At 49.0% G+C, this 19,138-nt stretch overlaps 1 protein-coding gene and 1 long non-coding RNA gene across 9 annotated transcripts; one reads left to right on the top strand and one right to left on the bottom strand.

The window, feature by feature from the left end:
- The first annotated feature begins 129 nt into the window (after positions 1 to 129).
- On the top strand, positions 130 to 1,422 carry LOC128086006 (uncharacterized). 2 transcript variants are annotated; one of them, XR_008209199.1, is made up of 2 exons: positions 130 to 287; positions 1,147 to 1,422. It is a non-coding gene; the product is annotated as an uncharacterized LOC128086006 (long non-coding RNA). The 2 variants fall into 2 exon arrangements; XR_008209198.1 differs by lacking the exon at positions 130 to 287 and adding an exon at positions 298 to 721.
- Positions 1,026 to 17,524, bottom strand: ANO9 (anoctamin 9). 7 transcript variants are annotated; one of them, XM_052694070.1, is made up of 23 exons: positions 17,270 to 17,517; positions 13,751 to 13,816; positions 13,396 to 13,518; positions 13,044 to 13,180; positions 12,736 to 12,785; positions 12,121 to 12,179; positions 11,837 to 11,919; positions 10,311 to 10,445; positions 10,125 to 10,221; positions 9,704 to 9,764; positions 9,007 to 9,089; positions 8,468 to 8,572; positions 8,042 to 8,206; positions 7,563 to 7,954; positions 7,240 to 7,297; positions 7,004 to 7,101; positions 6,639 to 6,805; positions 6,001 to 6,153; positions 5,540 to 5,687; positions 5,300 to 5,419; positions 5,063 to 5,156; positions 4,834 to 4,946; positions 1,026 to 4,385 (listed from the first exon to the last, which is right to left on the bottom strand). In XM_052694070.1, exons 1-23 carry the CDS (start codon positions 17,273 to 17,275, stop codon positions 4,358 to 4,360), a joined length of 2,541 nt encoding a protein of 846 aa, XP_052550030.1. In that variant the 5' UTR covers positions 17,276 to 17,517; the 3' UTR covers positions 1,026 to 4,357. The 7 variants fall into 7 exon arrangements, with proteins under 7 accessions (XP_052550030.1, XP_052550033.1, XP_052550035.1 ...); XM_052694073.1 differs by having other exon boundaries at positions 7,563 to 7,674; positions 7,918 to 8,206; positions 17,270 to 17,515; XM_052694075.1 differs by lacking the exon at positions 8,042 to 8,206 and having other exon boundaries at positions 7,563 to 7,674; positions 7,918 to 7,954; positions 17,270 to 17,514.
- Positions 17,525 to 19,138: the final 1,614 nt, after the last annotated feature.

Genomic DNA, 19,138 nt, shown 5'->3' with positions numbered 1-19,138 from the left:
CGCTTCTTCCCTCCCCCCCCGCCTTGTTCAGTCCATGCCCTTCACTGGGTTCCCCAATCACTGGATGCCAGGCTTGCAGAAGGGGTTGGCCATCCCTCTTTCCCACCCACTGCTCCACCTCCACCTGAACCTGTGGGAGGGAAAAAAAAAACAACACCTAAATAACTTTGGCTTTATGGGAGGGGAAAAAGAAAAAAGAGAAAAATGGAGAGGGAAGGCAAGCCAACCAACCCGCCAGCCTCAGGGAGTTGGGTACACAGCTCCTTGCAGCTGGAAGAGACGTTGGGGTGAGACAAAACCTGCACCCACCAGTAATACCAGCTCCCCAGGCTGCATGGGGGCTCAGGGGTGTGTGCTCCTCACAGAGCTGTGTGCAGAGCCCGGGGTGTAACGTGGGGTCATAATTTGCTGAGCACCCACAAGCTCAGGGCTCTGGGGCTTGGTCTCCAATAGTGTGGAGTGGACATGGTGTCTTGGCAGGACAAAGCTCGTACTCGGAGTCATTCCTCTAGCTTGTCTGGGGAGCTGGAGCAAGGTGATATGTGAGCAGCAAGTGATGGCTGTGGTAATTGTCAAAGAGGTAATTAAAGCCACAGCACAGCCTAGGTTCTGGTTAAGCTCACAGTGGCAGTGGTGTTTGGTGAAAGGCCAGTGAAAGAGCATTGCCATCCTGGCTGTGCCTAACAGCACTGAAGTCTTCAATACTGGAGTCTTCAATAAGGTAATCACACCATCTGAGGTTGAGAAGAGAGAAAAAGTGGCTGTTTCCAGAAGTGATTATTTCCTCCTGAAAAGCCTCAGTTCAGCAGACTGATGGAGGAGGTGGGGTGGTCCGCATTTCTGAGCATTGCACACTCCTAGGATTTTCCAGGAATAAAGCCATACGAACAACAGCCATCAAACACAACAGTGTTGTGTGGTTGTGTGGAAAGGGCTGAAAATGGGGGGATTCTGGCTTCTTGGGGATTTTGATGGTGGGGAAGGGTGGTTGGGATATGGGGTCAAGAAGAACGTGGGAGACAATGTAATGGCCCCAGTGCTTCACCTTTTGTTTGTCTGTTTCTTTTTCTGTGAAGCTTTTTTATTGTTGTTTTCCTTTAAACCATACAAAATAGTTTTGGTTTATTCAAGGCTTTCTGTTCAAAGGTCCTGAAGTGCTCTACCTCCAGTACAGCTCCTTCTATCTGCATTCCATCAGAGGGTTGTTGAAAGCAGATTCCCATTTACAGTAAGTTAAAAATTAACCCTGCATCAGGACTACAGGGCTCGGTGTGTGCCCGCCCGCCCCTCGGGCCACTGCAGTGCTGTTTGCATGTCGAGCTGCACCCCTACAGCTCCCAGCAGGCCCTGCATGGGAAAAAGATGACGGGGCTCCCCTGAGCGGGTGGCCTTTCCATCATTCGTGTTCTCTAGACCCTTCACCAGCTTCGTGCACACTGCTGTGCTCACTTTAACATATGGACTGCAAACCCCAGTGTAAACCAGTTGGCTTTGTGGGATGATGAAGGGTTCCAAGGAACAAATGGCAAGGGCAGGGAACTAGGGGCTGACTAAACCTTTCTTGTCCATCAGAGCTATTCCTGCAGGCAAGTGAAAAGTGGGAAGAAGTGGAGGTGATCTTGATCACAGTGGTAAAAGGACAAAACAAGCCAGAGGGTTGAGGGCATTGCACAGCTCGTTCCGCTTCCCTGCTTGATTCTTCACGGCTTTGGGAGTGCAGTTTTCTTCTGAGTTCATGTTGGTGTCTTTCTCTGCAGTCCTGAGCGTGGGCTCAGAGGCATATCACCCCCAGACTGTCACCTGCTGTCTGCTGCTGGCCTTGGCAGTGGGGCACAGCCCCTGGCCCTGTCTGCAGTGGACCTTGGGGACCATGGGAAGCTGCTGGCTTTGCATCCAGAGCCCCCATCGAAATCCTCTCAATCTGAGACTGTCACTTTGTGCTATGCTGGAGCCTGCAACCCTGTCCTGCATCCTGCTGCTGAAGTGAGTGTGCACTGCTTGGGTTGGACGGTGGAAATGACTGTATCAACACGAGCTCGCTGATAGCCGGTTCTTGATGCATTTAACAGCTTGAAGCTAATTAAGTATGAGCTACTTAGAGCTGCCAGGCGGCTGTGTTCCAAGGCTATCAGTGAAACCAGTTTCATATCCAAGTGCCAGAAAGGAGAGCATTGCTACAGGGTGAGGTGCCACCTAGGCACAGATGCTTAATCACTGTCACTCTACTCCTTTTCCCAGGAAACACAGCAGGTGGGTAGCTTTTTGCTGTTAAATCAGGGGCAAGGACTCTGCAGGTGTGGGGCTGCACTGACTTCAAACAAGCCACAAACATTGTGGCCTCTTGTGGCATGCGGTGCTAAGAACAGCTTTTATTACGGGAAGAAGCATCACCATGTACATCTCTGTGCAGGAATATCGCTCTGTACGCAGCAGGGGTTCAGGCTAACCTGACTTTTAATTACAGAACATGACAGATCAGCCCTAATGAAATAGTTGATCCTGAGCTATGCTGCTCATCTTCACTTGTCTGCATCATTCAGGGTTTGTATTGTGGCTGTGTGTCTATTACACGTGCTCACACACTTGCACAGTGACACCTGCCTAGCTCCCAGATTCTATTCAGTATATCCCCGCAATTTAACAGAAGTGGCCACCTGTGACTATTTGACAGAGGAGGGGATGAAAGCATGGAGCTCGAGGTTAAACTTCAGAACTGGTTAAAGGATTTCAGTACTCATAAAGAAAAAGACTCTTAGGTCAGCTTCGAAACTCTCCAGTGGATTTGACCCAGGGTTTACAAGGATGGTAACAAAGCTGGAAACTGAGCTGCAGTGACCTGACCGGTGCTCCTGCCTTCCTCATTAACAAAAGTTAGAAAAAAGTTGTTCTTCTCAAGCGTTTGCAGACCCAGTTCAGCAAGGCTGCCATGCACAGGTTCAAAATAATCTAATTTGGAAATGCTGTGGGGTACCAAAAGGCTGTTTCTGCACTCAGGGTTGAGTGGAGAATCATGTTTGAGGGCACATTGTCATTTCCATATAATGTGAACAAAGACTTTGTTCCTTTAATGCAAATAACTCTGCCTCGATTTGGTAAAACTACAGGTAGACCTGGCAGTGAGCAAACCTATGAAGCCAGGAACACACAAATGTTAGAAAAGTTCCAGTGACTGCTCTGACACCAGACCAGCTGGGGCATGTAACCCCTGCTTTGCCATAGGCAAACTCTTGTGTTCACTGTTGTAGGGCTGTAAGGAAAGAGGTGATGAAATACCAAGCTGGCAGGGCTAATGTATTGTGCTTTGCAGCAAGAGATAACACTTTCTAGCCTTGTGACTCGGATTTTCTCTATAGCTAAATGTACTTCTGTCAGTCCAGCACGTTCTTGCTCTTGTTCTTGCACTATGTCAATTTCCTTTAATTCTGCCACTATGCAGCACCTCTCACTCCACCTCAGTGTGCTAGGCATAAATGCTTAAGCTCCAGCCTTTTTTTCATTATCCACATGAAGAAAAAAGAAGTGGGAGTGAATGATCTTTAGGTGCTGTGAATAGGAAAGGGGAGGCAGGAAAGATAGCAGTGTGAATACAGTTACTCTTGGTGGCTGAGGGTCTGTCTGCTCGAGTTTTTACAGTCACTGCATTTATTGACCATTTTTCTTGTAGTTGAGTTGGATATATATTTAAGTTAAAGCAGATGTGGGGGCATGGTAGGGCCCTGTGCAAAAGCCAATTAGAATAACAAGTGCAATTTACTAAAGATCGGGGAAAGGATGGTTTGGAACCACAGCTATGCAGTAGTTGTGCTGTGAGGCAGACTGTGCTGGCTTTCGTGAAAGAGGAAGGACTGAACCTTCTTTACAGTGTGAGAGCAGGGAGGTCAGTGAAAGTAGAGGAAGAGGGGGCCAAAGTGTAAGGAAGATCTGGAGAGGGAACCTGGAATGAGGTAGCCACTTTTTCCCATGATGCTACACGGCACGTGAAGGCAATGACTGATATGGAAGCCAGGGCACCTCCTGCAGGCCAGTGTCATGCCTACCCAGTGATGGCTGGATGCTGCCAAACATGCTGAGCTCTCTGCATGGTGCTGAGGAGCCTGGCTCCATTGTGTCATAGCTCTTCCTCGGCTGCTGAGTTTGCTGGGAAGATGCTATTCCCACCTCTGCTGCCACTTTCTTCCTCTTTGTGGCTGGACTAGTTATAAGCATCCTGCTCCTGTGAAGCAGCTGTCACCTCATCACTCCCCAGTTCAAGTCCATGGTTGGTGACAGCCAGAGCTCATGAATGCCTCTCTGGCTGTGCTGGCAGGCTGGGGAGAGGGGCTCAAGTCCATGTTTCACTTTCTTCCATGAGAGGAGGCTACACTTCAGTGGAGTACTCCATCATACTGGGGAAGAAAGGAAAGGGGCATAAGGGCTAGGACTACCTGAACTGGGAAGAAATGGGGCTGTGGGAACAATATTCAGAGTGGGAATAGGACCTTTTGTCAAATATAATTCACTGCCTTGAGAGACCTAAAAGCCAAGTACCAGCTAGCCCAAGTGGGCTAGTTAGTGATGCTACTGGCCTGGAGGAAGGTGGGCCTCATCTACATGTAATGCACTCCATCTTAAAATGAACATGTAATGCTACAAGCCCCAGGTAGCAGTGGCTGGACTCAAAATGGGAGTAGAAGCTACATCTCAAAGGGAGATGGAGGATCTGCTCAGATCCCAGTGTCACCAAAGAGGCATGTCCTGGGCTGGTGGTGGGTATTGGCCCCATTGTGGGGCTCTGATGTGGACTCCTGCACTGAGTCCAGCATGGTCCTTAGCACCTTCTGGGGCATTACCCACCTCAGTTCTTTCCGAAGGTTGTAGTGCTTTTCATCCAGAAGATGATTCTTAACTGACAGGGGCACATCAGGGACATACCAGGCTGCAATCAGTTTGACGCACAGAGCCACATGCTGCAGGACAGAAACGGAGTCGCAGTGGCAGTGAGGAGTTCGCAGGGCCACTTTAACATGCCACCATCACCCTAGTGGCCTCAGCCTCCTCCCTGGCTAGCTGCCCTAGTACTCACCTCAAAGAGGATGAGGAAGGCAAGCCGGGCTGCAAAGACATGCCAGAACTGGACAGTGTAGCTGTAGTCCTCATCATTCCTGTAATCCCGGTACCTGCAGCAGAGACCTCTCAGTGCCAGTCCCTCTCTTTACCAGACCCATTGGGGTCTCAGAAGAGCTCTGGTGTCTTTACACATAGGGCTGGATGCCATGGCGAGGGGCTGGCAGGGATGCTACCAAGCACAGATTGCTGTTACCTGCACACTGTAGTCCCATTCTTGACCAAATCTAAGATCTCTACAGCCAGATTTGTGTCTGGCTCAAAGTGCTTGATATGGAAGACAGAGAGGCTGTGGTTGATGTAGCCAGTCAAGCAGCTGCAAGGGGAAAAGAGCACATCAATTCACATCAGCCCGGTGGTGAGGTGAAGCTCCTGCTTTGTGGTCACACTGAGGGAGTTTGTGGGAGGGTTGGAACAGCTGACCAGCCACACTCACTCAACAGCAGTGTTGTTTTCTTTCATGCAGGGGCTGTATGTGTACTTGTAGACCTGCACAGGGATGAAGTCAGATGTGATGGCAATCACCAATCCATTCCCGATGACAGCCAGGATGCCAATGGCTTCCAGGACCTGCAGCCAAATTCCTGCAGGAGAGGAGAAGGTTGGTGATGCTCCCTTGACAGCTTGCTCAAGGGTTACAAAGGCAGCTGCAGCTCAGGAACAGGGTGGCACAAACAGAAGTCTGGGTCAAGGAAGGAGAGTTCCAAAGTGCCCCTCATTGTCTGAAAAGTCTGAAATTGCTTCTCCCTCCCCAATCCACAGCTCTCCATGTGCTTTGCTATCTCCACAGTCAAGAGCACATCCCAGCAAAGGAATGCTCAAGATTCCTTCAGACTGGAAGGGACTTAACACCAGCACTGTTTGCACAAGCAGCAGTTCTCATGGGCCCCACCTCACCAATGTCATTGGTCTTCCTGGGCACCATGCGCCGGCGCAGCCGTGTCATCTTGATGGCATCCAGGCGAATCTCAAAGAGGTTGTTGAAGAATGCCAGCAATGGGGCCAGAGGAAAGGCAGCAACAAAAATAGTGGTGAAGCTGTACTGGATCACTGCAGAGGGGGGAAATGCTAGGTGCTGGTGTGGAGCCACCATGGAGTGGATATCTTCCAGGTATTCAGGTGCTGTCTGAGTTTGTCCTGCTTTGTGGCTTTTGTCAGAGGGAAGTTTCAGGATTGAAAGGGGAGAAAAACTTGTCTTGGGTACCTCATACCCCCACAGGAGACACCCACCTCTTCCAGGCCTATCAGAGAGGGGGATCCTTGAGGCATAGTGGTTGAGCTAACCAAGTAGGACTACCCTGGGGTTACAGCCACCTCCTTGACACCCTTAGGAGGGGAGAGGAAGATCCCAGGCAAGGTTCCAAAGCCAACATGATTGCCTGCTCTCTCTTGCTTTGGGAATGGTCTCCTTAGTGGGACTGGGCATGGAGCTGAGTCTCAGCACTCTCCCTTGCATCATGCTATCCCCATACAAGGAGGACGGATGGCACTGCACACAGCATCCTGCCTTGCTCATCCTCTCCTCCCCTACATACCCATCTCCAAGAATTCATCAAACAAGCTGAAGATGTTGACCTCGTTGAGTTGATAATTGATGAGCCACTGCTTTTTGCAGGGGTCCTCAACCTCCTCCTCCTCCCCCAACATCACGTGTTTCTTCTTGGGGCGCTTCTGCCTCTTGCGTATTTTGTGGGCTAGCCAGCTGCAATGGGAGGGAGAAATTTGTACTGCTGTCTGCAGAGTGATGGCAGGAGTGGCAGGGGCAGCACTGGACACCTGAGATGGGGAAAGGGAGGAGATCTTGGCCTGAAGACCAAGGTTACTCTCAGTAAGAAGTGGGAAGCTGTCCTGCATATCCAAGAACACCAGCAAGCACTTCAAAGGCTAGAATAAGGCTTACGGGACAAGGTACTCCATCACATTGCTGATGGTTTGCTTAAGCATCATGATGATGGCCATCTGGATGAAGAGGTCAGTGATGCAGCCGCTAGGGTGACACTGCAAAGGGATGAGAGGAGAAGGTTCTGAGGAACTGTTTGTCCAAGCAGAGATTTGGTTGTGCCTTGCTGGGCAATGGGGAAAGGCAAGGTAGGAGTTGTGGTATGGGGTCAGAGGATTTTATGGCAAGTCTCTCACCTCCTCCAGCCTCCACTTGCCAGCAATGCGCACGTAGTTCCCTGGGTGGCCATTGATCCTGAGTAGGGAAGCAAGAAGAGTGATATCTGTTGAGCCTCACCTGTAACTCCTTTCTGGATAAGCAGCCAGCTGTGGGATGGCGGACACCATTCTCCAGGCATTAGCCTAGGCAAAGGTGTTCTCCCATCACTTCCCCATTCCTTGGGGAAAAGCCATGGTCCTGCTGAGATCCCAGATGGTTTACCCCCTTCTCACTTCTGCCAGGTGCTCTGAGGGGGAAAGTAGATGAGCTGGGGTCCCCCTGGATCCCTACCACCACTCACCTCCCCAGAAAGAAAGCAATGTAGATGAGCGAAGAAAAGTTCGTCAAAAACTGGAAGATGAAGATCTTTATGGTAAAGTTGTTCTCATGCTGGGAGAAGGTCCGTGGTTTCTCTGGAGACAGGAGCAGGGTGTTGATCATAAAGAGGTGGAACCTTATCCCACTCCCCATGGATCCCATGGCAAGAACTGCCTGGCAGATGCTTTGTGGTTGTGGAGGAAGGAAAGAAGCCACAAAACTAGCTGCATTTGGGGACCAATGAGGAGGTGCCCTACAGTTCTTTTCTTTGGTGGAGGTACCACTGGGCAGCTTGGTGCTGAGGGCTGTAAGTGGGGGCATCCTCCAGTTTCCCTTACCTAGGTCACAGAGAAAGAGGGCCACGCGTCTGTTGATCTGCAGGAAAGAGGTGTAAAACAATAAGGGAGAACTGATGATGGAAAAGGACAAGACCCGTTGCCCACCCCATGCTGCAGTCTGCACCTTGGTCATGACGACAATGGTGATGTAGTGCAGCACAGCCCCTGTTATCACTGCCACCAGGTTAGCCTGCTCACGGAAGAACTCGGAATCACTCTGGGTGAAGAGAGCCGTGGCGACCACCCGATAAATGACAAGTGCATGGGCAATGCCAATCAGTACAACAATCTGTGGAGGAGGACAGTGGAGAGGTGAGAAGCAAGGAGGGAAGGACGTGCTCCATCTTGGATGAGTGCTTCAGAAACTGTCTCTCTTCACCAGAACTCATCGGGATGTGGCCTCAGGTGCAAGCCAGTGTTCTTCAGCAATGGATTAGATGTTCGTAATGCAGACATATCCACCTCTACTTGTCCACTTGTTGTCCCATAAGGAAAACGGACAATGTCAAGAGTTTGCCTCTTCCTACCCTAAGTTCCCCCTGGCACTTACCATGAGCAGAACCAAGAGGAGCACAATGGTGCTGCGCAAGTAAGAGTGCCGATACCGCCGAGGTTCATGCTGCAAATTGTTGATCAGCTCCATAGCTAGCTCCTCCTGAAGAAGAATAAAAAAGTATCTCTCTCTCTTTCTCTCTCTCTATATATATACACATGCAGGAAAGGAAGGTTTCAATACAGCCTTCCCCAGGTACTGGAAAGCCCAAGGGTGGCTGTGTAAATGGCAGTATGGAATGATCAGAGCCGGAGGAATGGGGCTGAATATCTGACAGCATGACCAGTCTTGACTGAGTTTAGAGCCTCATACAGGTGACTAGCAATGCAGAAAGGTGTCTAGAATTTGATCAAATCTCTGGAGGATTCTGTCTCCCCTGGGGCAAAGGCTCCAGATATTGGCTTTGCCTCTTGTTTAAGAGCTTCCATTAGATGTCCATATCCATAGACAGGTCCCTCTACTACGTCATCTCTGTAAGCCCAGCTGTAAATTGCCCTGAAGAGGAAAACGCTAAGCGGGAAAGATGGCATTCTCACCTCATCCTCGTCCCACCCATACAGATCCCAGTTGGTGACCACTTGGGCTCTCTGCCTCTTCCACAACTCCAGGAATACAGTGGCTGCAGAGGGAAAGGAGATGGCTCTAGATTATAAGAATTCATCACTCCCTCCCTTAGAGCAGGCTGGACTATCATGAAATCTGAATGGCAAATCAGCCCCGGCTGCTCTTTGCCTATGAAAGACAAGCAGCCATCTGTGTCTCTGCAACCAGGATTCACCTGCACCCCAGCATGCTACACCTTTGCAAATCCGTTTACAGCCACCTCTTCTTTTAATCTGGATTGGGTTTCCTAAGCTGGTTCCTGTGTATATCAACCCATAATGATAGGCAAGTTTATGTCTGCAGCTGGCTCAGATTTGAGACCTCATTGGTGAGACATCCAGCTCAGGAGAGGCAGAGGAAAGGCTGTTGGATGCTCTGGGGAAGGTTATAGTGGCTGAAGGATACAAGCTCTCTAGAAAGGAGTGTTTAAAAAGCAGAAGAAAATTGCTGGGGTGATTTTTATCCCTTGTGTTGTCTGGAGGGGGAGCTGCTGGCCCTGAAAGTAGAGAAGCTAAGGACTAAAAAGCCCCTGAATGATGAAGCTGTGTTGGTCCCATTTCCTTCCAGATGCTCTGCACATAAGCCATAGTGTAGGCTCTGTGTATTTGGCAATGAGACATTGACACTTACCCCAAATTGCCATGAACATGGCAAACACAACTGTCCCTTCGTTGTCAATCATGTGAGTGACCTGGAGAAGATCAGAGAAGAACGTGATGGGGACAGCAGACTGTAGAGGCTGCAGCATTTGGTCATCCTCGTGTCACCCTGATCTCCCCAGAAACAAGTAAAGATGGTGCAGGGGGGCAAATAACAAGAAGGGGAATTAAAATTGAACATGTCAGATGGTGGTAAATGCCTTCTCCTTGCTGGTGATGGAGACCGTGATGAGACTATACCTCTTCCTTTTTAAGGAGGCTAGTGGAGGTCTCTAGCATGTTGTAGCCAATGTGCAAGTTGGCTTTTCCTTCTGGTGGTGTGGGCACAGCACAAGCTGGGAGTGTTTCCCCATCCTTCATCTTGATCCTGTCTTGGGAAGAGGGATACTTACCCTGGCATACATGCAGGTGTCAGCGAGCAGCCAGAATGGGCACTTCTGGTCACAGAGTGGGCACATAAGGGTGTCATTGGCTTCACATATCTCCTTGCTAGAGAGAAAGGAGTTCAGGGAAGCAACAGCAAGTAGCATGCGTAGCAAAGTCTCATGAACAGGGTGTGGCATTCTGCACTTCCTTACCTCACCTGGCTGGAATTGAAAACAGTAATCCCAGCCACAAAGACCACCAGTCCAACCCCTGCAGCAAATCCCAGCAAGTAGGTGTACCAGCCAAGCCAGGTGAAGTAGAGGGCCACCTTTTCACCAAAATAGCATCTGGAAGAAAAGGTGAGACTTGCTTTGGAGATCTTTCACCCCTAAAAGAGATACCAGCTCCAGGAGGGGCAGTCTGCATGTCTGGTGGTTGCATTGTCTGGTGGATCAGGAGAGTCAGTCCAAACAAAGTGGAAGAACCATACAGTGACAGGTGTTTCCCTTGGATTTCAGCAGCAGCACATGGAGGGAGATCCTGGGTTTCCTTGCATGAGTGAGGATGCAGTAAAGAACACTAAGGACAATGCTGTAGGGCTGCGCAGCAAAGAGCTGCTCAGAGCACTGCTTGAGCTGAGAGGTGAGACAGGATGGATAGCAATGCAAGATTCTAATGGGTGCAGAGATGACTTGAAGATCAAGGGTAAATGTGATCAGATTCATCATATGCCAGGTAAAAGCAGTGGGAGTGGTTGAGAGACTAAGTTGCAATCACTGTCTACAAATTAAAAAGGCCTCAAAAAGATAAGAGAGCTGCAAGGTGCAATGGTTCTGAAATTAGATCAATTTCCCCTCCTGGGTTCATCTATTTCCATTTAGTACTTTCATTTCATTCTTCTGACAGCATTATTTCAGTTCTTCAAGTGTGGGGAAGGGTTGGAGGTGTGGGTAAGAAGTGACAGTGATGGAGTGATGGACCCGCTGCCCCTCCTATATTCCAAGAAATTAACTTCCTATCTGCAATCAGAAGCGGTGCTCCCCAGCCTATGTAAGAAAATAATTTTTACTTGGCCCCTTAATCTTTCCGTGATAGCAACAGGTCATGTCAACCTTAGAAACATGTTCTGTCTCACACTGAGTACCGTGGAGGCATCAAGTCTCCCTAGGGCTCCTGCTAGACTTTTCAACTGTAAGAAACCTTTAAGGGCAGAAAATGCATCTCAGCATTTTATCTCCCCAATAGAGCCCACTGAAAACCTCCTGAAGCAGCGTATTATTTCTGCCTTTCTTCTCCTGGCCACAGAAAGTTAGTTTTTCTCCCTCTTTAAAAGAGTTGTGTTCTTCTGAGCTTTAATGTGCTTATCTAGGTCCCTTGTTGCCTTTCATGTCCCAAGCTCAGCCTCAGGCTGAACATGTTCACTGGTGCTCTGTTCTCATCTAGCCTTCCTTTTGAACGTGGGAGCTGGTGGTTGAAAATGAAAGAGGCTAATTAAAAACCGTGCAGATGCGGGGGTTGTTTTGTTCTGCAAAATTAGCAGATGGAGAGTGGTGCCATGAGATACCCTTTAGGCTAAGAATTTTGCAAGCTGCAGAAGAGGCCCAATATATGTGAAAAGGGTGAGGTACAAACTAATGATTTAAAATAAAAAATGAAAAAAAATGACAACACAGGATCTTGGGAAGGGTTCCAGGTGGAGTTGCTTGGCTAGATCTGCTGTGACTCTTTTGCCAGTTACCTGATCTTCTCAATTGGCTGTTGGCAAAATATATCTCTCCAGCGGGCCCATTTCTCCTTCAGAAATTCCCTTACCTCTTCTTTCTGGAGAACAGAGAAGTCAGTAAGACACCAGGAATATTAGAGCAGCTTTAAACCCCAGCCCTGCTGCCAAGCTGCCATTAGGAGCCCTTCATCCTGGTACATCTCAATACAGCCCCAGTCACCCAGAGCTCTCTCCCACTTGGTCTGACTCCTCTGCTTCTCATGGCTTTTCCTACCAGTCATCCATGTGCCTGGCCTCACCTCGTGCAGTGGAAATGCTGCCTCAAAGACATTCTTCTTCATGAGGTCACGCAGCTTCTCTGGTAGCAGGAGGAATGGGGAAGATTAGTAAGACAAAGTATTTCTCTCTCTCTCATATGCTTTCTGACAGGCAAAATCACCCTGAAGCTTTTGGGGAGGCAGAAAGAAATGCCTGGGAGAGACGGAGCTATTCAGAAGGGATCAGCACTAATCCCTGTCATTGTGCTGCTCAGCCAGGCTGCTGCAAGCTGCACTGAGGCTGGGAGTGAACCAGGTAGGCAGGTCCCTAGAGACAGCAGTAGAGCCAGCACCCTTTCTACCTCCCTGCTGATCCCAGAATGCTGGAGAAGGACAAGCATTTTTGGAGACACAGAAGAGTGGCGGTGGGCTCGGTGAGAGGGGCGCTGATTCCTGCAGTCCAAATTTCCCAGCCGTGGAATGAAAAAGCAAATTCACCTTTCCAGATCTGCATCCTGGCTCTTTCCTCTTCGTCACATCCCCACTCTCAGGTGTGGGATGCCTAACATAGAGCCGGAGCACTGCTACCAGTACAGACTGCATTACCTTGGAGATAAAGGGGATGGATGTATGGGCCTGCTGGCCCCATTCCCTTACCGAGGTCGGGTGTCACTGTGTTATGCAAGATGAAGTTCACGATCCGTATCCTGAGCAAGGAGAAACTGGGGTTAAAGGCAGCTCTGGGGATACAGCCTAGTGTTGTGGCCCTGTAGAGTGGGCACCAAAATCCAGAGAAGGAAATGGGGAAGAAATGGGGAACTGGCCACCTTGCTCCAATAGTGGCAGTTGGTTTCTGTGGAGAAGGAAAAGCCTGGCACAAGTGCGAATTGAGATAGAAAATGGGTACTGGTGTGGAGGTAAGGGACTGCAAGGTCTAGATTCCAGCAGTCCAGCTCAACACTCACCTGGTGGTCACTGGTACGTCCTGCTGGGCATTGAGGTCTTGCAGCCTGCTGTCGGGGTTCCTCAAGAGCCATTGGTATTTCCGGAAGAAGTGTTCTGGGGCACGGACCCCATAAAATAGCTTCCTGTCCTCAATTTTCTAGTAGGTAGAAGAGAAAGGCTAGTAGAACAATCTGGTCAGAGAAAGAGGCAGAGCTGCAAAAGCCAGGAGCTGCCTGAGTCTTGGAGCTGGGGTTTCCCCTCGTTGAGTGTACCATGTGTTTTCCAGTACTGATGCAGTGATAGATGTGGGAGTTCTCTCAGCAGCCCAAACTAGCTGCGATCCTAGGTTACCAAGTAACTGCTGCCTCTTACCTTGATGGTGAACCCCTTCTTGCTCAGCTCATCCAGGAACTTCTTCCTCTTGATCTCTTTCTCACTGCCCATTTCGTGGATGTCACTCACAAGGACAAAATCCCATTTCTCTTCATCTTGCCCCTAGAAAATACCAGGGAATTAATGGTGTTGACAAGCAGAGAGCTCTCTCTTAGCTTCAGCTTCTCAAAGGCTTGAACCTTCATCATGCCTGTGTAGAGGGTTTCTGGGGACTGTGAATGAGCATGAGGATGGGGAAAATGAAGCAGCCACTGCCCTAACACCTCCCCCCCCAACCAGAATCCAAATTTCTGAGCTGTGAATTCCCTTTGAGTACAGACAGAGCAAAGCTTACCGTGAAGGCAAATGTGTCTGAGTCTTCAAAAGGAAAACTTCTCCAGGGAGTCAACAGAATTTCCTCCTGTGGAAGAGAAGAAGCAGCAAAGAGTTCAGTGAGCTCCTTGGGAGATTCTATATCAAGACACAGAGCAAACCTCTCCCTATGAACATCTGGATGATATTGTGATACTTGCAGTACATCAAAAGAGACAGAGCCCATGTAAGTAAAACTGCATTATAACCCAAGATCAAGGTCTACCTGGCCCAGTTTTCCTCTCCCAGGTGCCACGAGGGGATGCCAGGGGAGGAGAATAAGAGCAGGCATGTTGGAAACTTTTCCCAATACACTCCTGGTCTCCACTTCCAGCATAATTATGCATCCAAGTGGAGCAGTTCTGAGGTTGGAAGAAACAAGCAAGATGATGCTGTGGCAACAGCTGCTCTCTGCTAAGGGTGATTTCCCTGTTCAGGGTGCTCCTCCATAGAAGAATGCTGTAGGAGTACCCTTGGATGGCCTGGTCCTGGTGGTGGGTGCCCAAAACTGGGGCACATCAACTTTGAAATCACTTTGTCCCTATCCTCTCTTCCAGGCTTCCCTGATGTGATCTCACCCTGCTCCTACAGCCACAGTTGCTGCATAGGCAACAGGGGATTAGTCCAACCAGTCTTTGGTGGATTGGCAAAAGTGTGCTGGGCTTCATATGCCAGTGACTGCAATGAGTTTAATAAAGATGTGCTCTGATTTTATTTTTTTTTATTGTTTTGCAGTTCTTTGGTGTGACTCACAGTGCGGCCCCACAAACAGTTATACTGCTGTTCCCGGAGGCATGGCATTGCAGTACAGAAGGAGCTGCCAGGGGATGGGGATATCATCAGCCTGCATTGTCACCAAAGGCTTTGTGACTTTGTATCCTGTAATAACAGTGGCCAGACAAGTTCATCCAGCTGTAATCTCAGGAGTGGAGAGGTGGTGGTGCAACCAAATTGTGATGTAAAGCCTGGATCTCAAGCTTTCACTGAGGATTGAGGCCATGGGAGCAGGTGAGACTGGGAGGAGGAAAGGGCTGAAATACTCTGTGAAATCCTTTCTCTGGAACTGGGGCCCTGTCTTCACTTGAAGCAGAAAAGCAGGTGGGAGACTGAGACAAAGTAAGAAGACTTCAGAAGATAAGCATGTTTTTGAGTGGTAGAAGTGGGTTTGGGCACAGGTCAATCTTCCCAATTGGGTGAGCACGTAGATCTCAGAGTTGTAAAATCACAGAATCATTATGGTTGGAAAAGGCCTCTGAAGTTACTGAGTCCAACTGCTGAACCACCTGTACTGTATCCACTAATCATGTGCCTAAGTACCACATCTCCATGTTTCTTGAACACCTCTGCGGATGGTGATTCCCTCACCTCCCTGGGCAGCCCGTGCCAATGCACTACTCCTCTCTCTGAGTAGAAATTGTTCCTAATATCCAATCTGAACCTCCCCTGGCATAACTTAAGATCATTACACACAGCAGCTCTGTCTGTCCCTATCCTCAGAGGCCCCCTTGTGCACAGGAGTTCCAAAAGGCTCTGCCCCAGCTGCTGCTGCTCTTGCTGGCACAGATGTAGCCTGATAGCATCTCTTTGCAGCTTGCCTTGTCTTGTTCCCCTGGTACTAACCCCAATATCTGTTCTTGTATGCAGCATTGGAGCTGGATCTGCAGAGCTTCATTGCAGCATCCTTCCTCTATCAGCTCTAATGCTGTAATGAGGCTGGTCTCTTGGATCTGATGCTGCCAATCCCGCCCCTGCTGCTACATACTCCCAAAATAACAAGGACTGGTTTTAATCCCAAGAGGGACCTATTGTTTTTTCATTTCCCTGACAAATGCTATGAATCAGTGGGGTTGCTTCTTAGGTCACCTGTCTATGGCTCTAGGCAGTGAGGATGTTGTGGGAGCAGGGTCTATAGCAGCTCCTTTAGCAGCAGGCATGTTTCTGTGTTCTCATAGCAATGAGATTTACCACCTGGTCCGTCCTCTGCAAGCACCTTTAGTGCCTCTGCATAGGACTGAAAAATGGGAAGAGCAGAAGAATTTGAAAATTATTTGCAGGTCATGCAGGCAATTCCCAGTGCCCACCTTCAGAGTGGGAACAGATGGAAATCACAGTTACCTGCGGAGGGTGGTTTGCAAACCTGTGATGATAGAAGCATCATAGACAGATAGAGGCATTTCAGCAGATTTAATTGACGCTGACTGCTGACATCCCTGTGCATGGGGCTGAGCGTGAGACAAAAGCTGCTTTAAGCCTTGGCTGCTCTGCAGGAGCCCAGCCCCCATATGGGGCTAGATGGGGCTTGTGCGAAGGGACAGCTGTAGAAGGCAGGGACATGGGACCACTGGGACTCTCACCCCTATGTTGTTTTTTTTTTACCCAAGGGACTGGTAACACTACCTGATGATGGCTGTTTTGTTCCAGCAGCACAAGGCAGCCCCATGTACAGTCAAGTCTCTGAAGTGGTTGTATAAACCATGGACTCTAATCCTTGCTATCAAAGAGGACGATGCCCATTTAGCCTTTTTCCTGATCAGTGTTTGGAGCAGGGTTGGAGGTGTACTGTGTCAACGTGTGAGAAGCATGCTGCACAATGAGCGGTGTTTTAATATCAAGGGGGTTTGTGTGCCCAAAGTTTCTCTCCAGCTATATCCTAGTCCCCTTGTATCCTGATGCTCTGTGCAAGAACTTTACTTGATCCTTTAGGGGTGCCCTTCAGTGGGGAGTGTGGTCACAGTGCCAGTGACTGAAGTAAAGGATCTGAGTGGGATCCAGCACCCCTGTTTTCCTTCCCCACCACAGACTGGTAGAGGTTGGGTAGTTTCTATCCCGTACGCAGCAATGACCAAACTGCTATCTTATCTTGGGAATGGTTCTTACCAGTGCTTCCTGTGCCCTCCTCACTTGCCCTAGAGCGCTTCCACCTTGCCTCATGTTTTCCTAAGAAATGTGAACAATCTTTAATTGAACAGGCAGATAAACAGCCTGTGCTGTTACTAGCTGTCCCAGTCATAAAGTTTGCCTGGATTTCTGAATAATAATCTGTGCCTTTTCTTTCAAGTTATAGGAGCAGGGGGATTGGAACAAGATGATCTTTGATGTCCCTTCCAACTCAAGCCATTCGATGATTCTGTGATTCTATGACAATTTTCCTGAAACCAAACCACCCTTCTTTGATCTGCCCACTGGCAGCTCTGAACTGTGGTACAGACATGCAAAGCCCCACTGCCCTGACCCCACTGCGCTTGTTCCAAGGCTGCAGGTGCTATTGGATACTGCAGACTGAGCACAATGCATTGCTTTCCCCATCATACCTTCATGGTGAAAATGAAAGCATTCGCTGAGAGAAACTGAAGCTCTGTGGTACGTTTTGAGTACCCTAGGGCTGAAAGCATTTGAGTGGTAGAGCTCAGAGCTTATAATACGCCAAATTTCCAAAATACAGGTGGCTCCAATGTGCTGAAAACAACCTGTTGGCAACTGCTGACCAGTTTTTGTTTCTTACCTGCATGGTGAATTGGAACCTTTCTCTTCCTCCTGCTGTTCTTTTTCTCTGATCAGTCTGTTGGGCTGAGGACAAGCTGAGAGGCTCCCAAAGTTTCAGGGTTTTGTTGCGGAATTGTTACTCTGCCTGAAGTTGCATGTGAATGGAGCGTTGGCTTTGACTTCCGTGTGGGCCTCCCTCCTGCCTTGGGAGGGAGCTGCCTCTGCCTAGCAATGGGCAGATAGCGAGGAGGAGGAGGTGAGGAAGTTGCCCTTCACCCTTGTTCAAAGGAGTGGCAAACCCAGTACCGCCCAGCAGCGTAGGCAGGGAATCCTGTGGTGTCGGCCTTCACAGCTCCTCTTGCCAACACGGGGAGAACAATGAGACCACTCCATCCCCATCCTCTGTGCCCATGCCTCTTACTGTGTCCTGTGAACGTTCCTAAATGGGGCTGAAAGGAGGAGGGAGGGATTAAAACAAGTTCTAGAAAGCATTAAACTATTTCTTACAAAAGGTGAGGGGAGGGAAGGGGGAGCCTTCCCTCCCTAACATGATCTTCACTCTTGGAGTTAAACCTTGGTGAACCTTGAGGTCCACGGAAAAGATGGGGTGGGAACAGCCCCAGCTTTGAGAAGAGTCAAGGAGGAAATTTTGTGCAGCCAAGACAGGGAAAAGAGGGAAAGCACTAGTTTTCAGGTAGGCAAGAAGCATCTCCTCTGTGGTTTCTCCACTTGGATACAGCCCTCTTCCTCCCTACCTTGGCCGGGAAAAATTTGCACAGGTAAAAATTGGCTTCCTGGAAGAGCCAGTACATCTTTTTTGTCACATCTCACTGGGAGCTGGCATTTCTTTCTTCTGTATGTAATAGCATTGTTGCATGAAGGCATTAGGATCAGGTATTAAGGGTTCCAGGAACTTCTCTACATATTTTACAGCCCTCATGGCTGAGGAGGGGAGCATCAAAGTGTGCCCTGAATGTTCCCCCAAGCCACATAGGACTCTTGCCTCCCTGCTCCTTAACATCACTTATAGTACATGGGATTAACCAGAGCATAAGTGCATCAGCCTCTGCTTACCTGCATTTGAGTTGAGATGCTTACTGGCAATCATAACCAAATAACTGAGAACTGTTTTTCTATGATCACAAAGACTCACTTCATCCAGACCTCAGGCATGGAGTAGGCTTTAACTCTCTTCTAGCAAAAAGGGCCAGACAAAAGGTTACGTATAAGTTATGTCTGATAGCTCTCCCTATATCTGTTTTATGTCTGTTGTTTAATTTCCAGGCCAAGAGCTGTCTTTCCCCAGGAGGGAAACCTGTAGCTAGGGGGTTTTCCTCTGCTATTTGGATGCATCACTGTGAGTAGCTCTTAAATAAAACTAGTCCTGAGGGGGGAGGAAGGGGAGATCTGGTGCATTCTGTCAGGGAATGCAGCAGGCATTTCCACAGCTCTTTTACCAGGCAAGCTAACATTGCTCTGTGGCTTTGCCAAGCGCCTTAAACAGACCTGCAATTATTATCTTTTTACAAAGAGCCACTTTCTGAATTTCCTGCTAAGCTTAAAACCAAGGGCAAAGCGAGGGAAGGAGCAGGGAGACCTTTACCCTCCTGGAAGTGATCTGTAGGGCTGGCCAGGAGGGGAAAACCACCTTGATCACCAGCTGCTCTCCATGGGCGTGGGAGAACACGTGTGTGTTTACATGAGGAGAGAGTAAGCTCTTGTCAGATAGGATTCGTTGTGCTTTCCACATCTCCTGACAGAATATCAAAGACCTTTGCAACTTGAGTACTGCTCAAGTTGGGTAGAAAGGAAATGGGGTTAGGTGTAGGTGGGACATGTGTCTCTACCTGCGCACCTGTTTCTTTCTCCTGCAAACTTTGCCAAGGAG

Source organism: Tympanuchus pallidicinctus, unplaced genomic scaffold, assembly GCF_026119805.1.
Source record: "Tympanuchus pallidicinctus isolate F22 unplaced genomic scaffold, pur_lepc_1.0 scaffold3, whole genome shotgun sequence".
Classification (NCBI taxonomy): Eukaryota; Metazoa; Chordata; class Aves; order Galliformes; family Phasianidae; genus Tympanuchus; species Tympanuchus pallidicinctus.
Note: the sequence above shows the minus strand (reverse complement) of the source record. Positions and strands in the feature narration are given on the sequence as shown.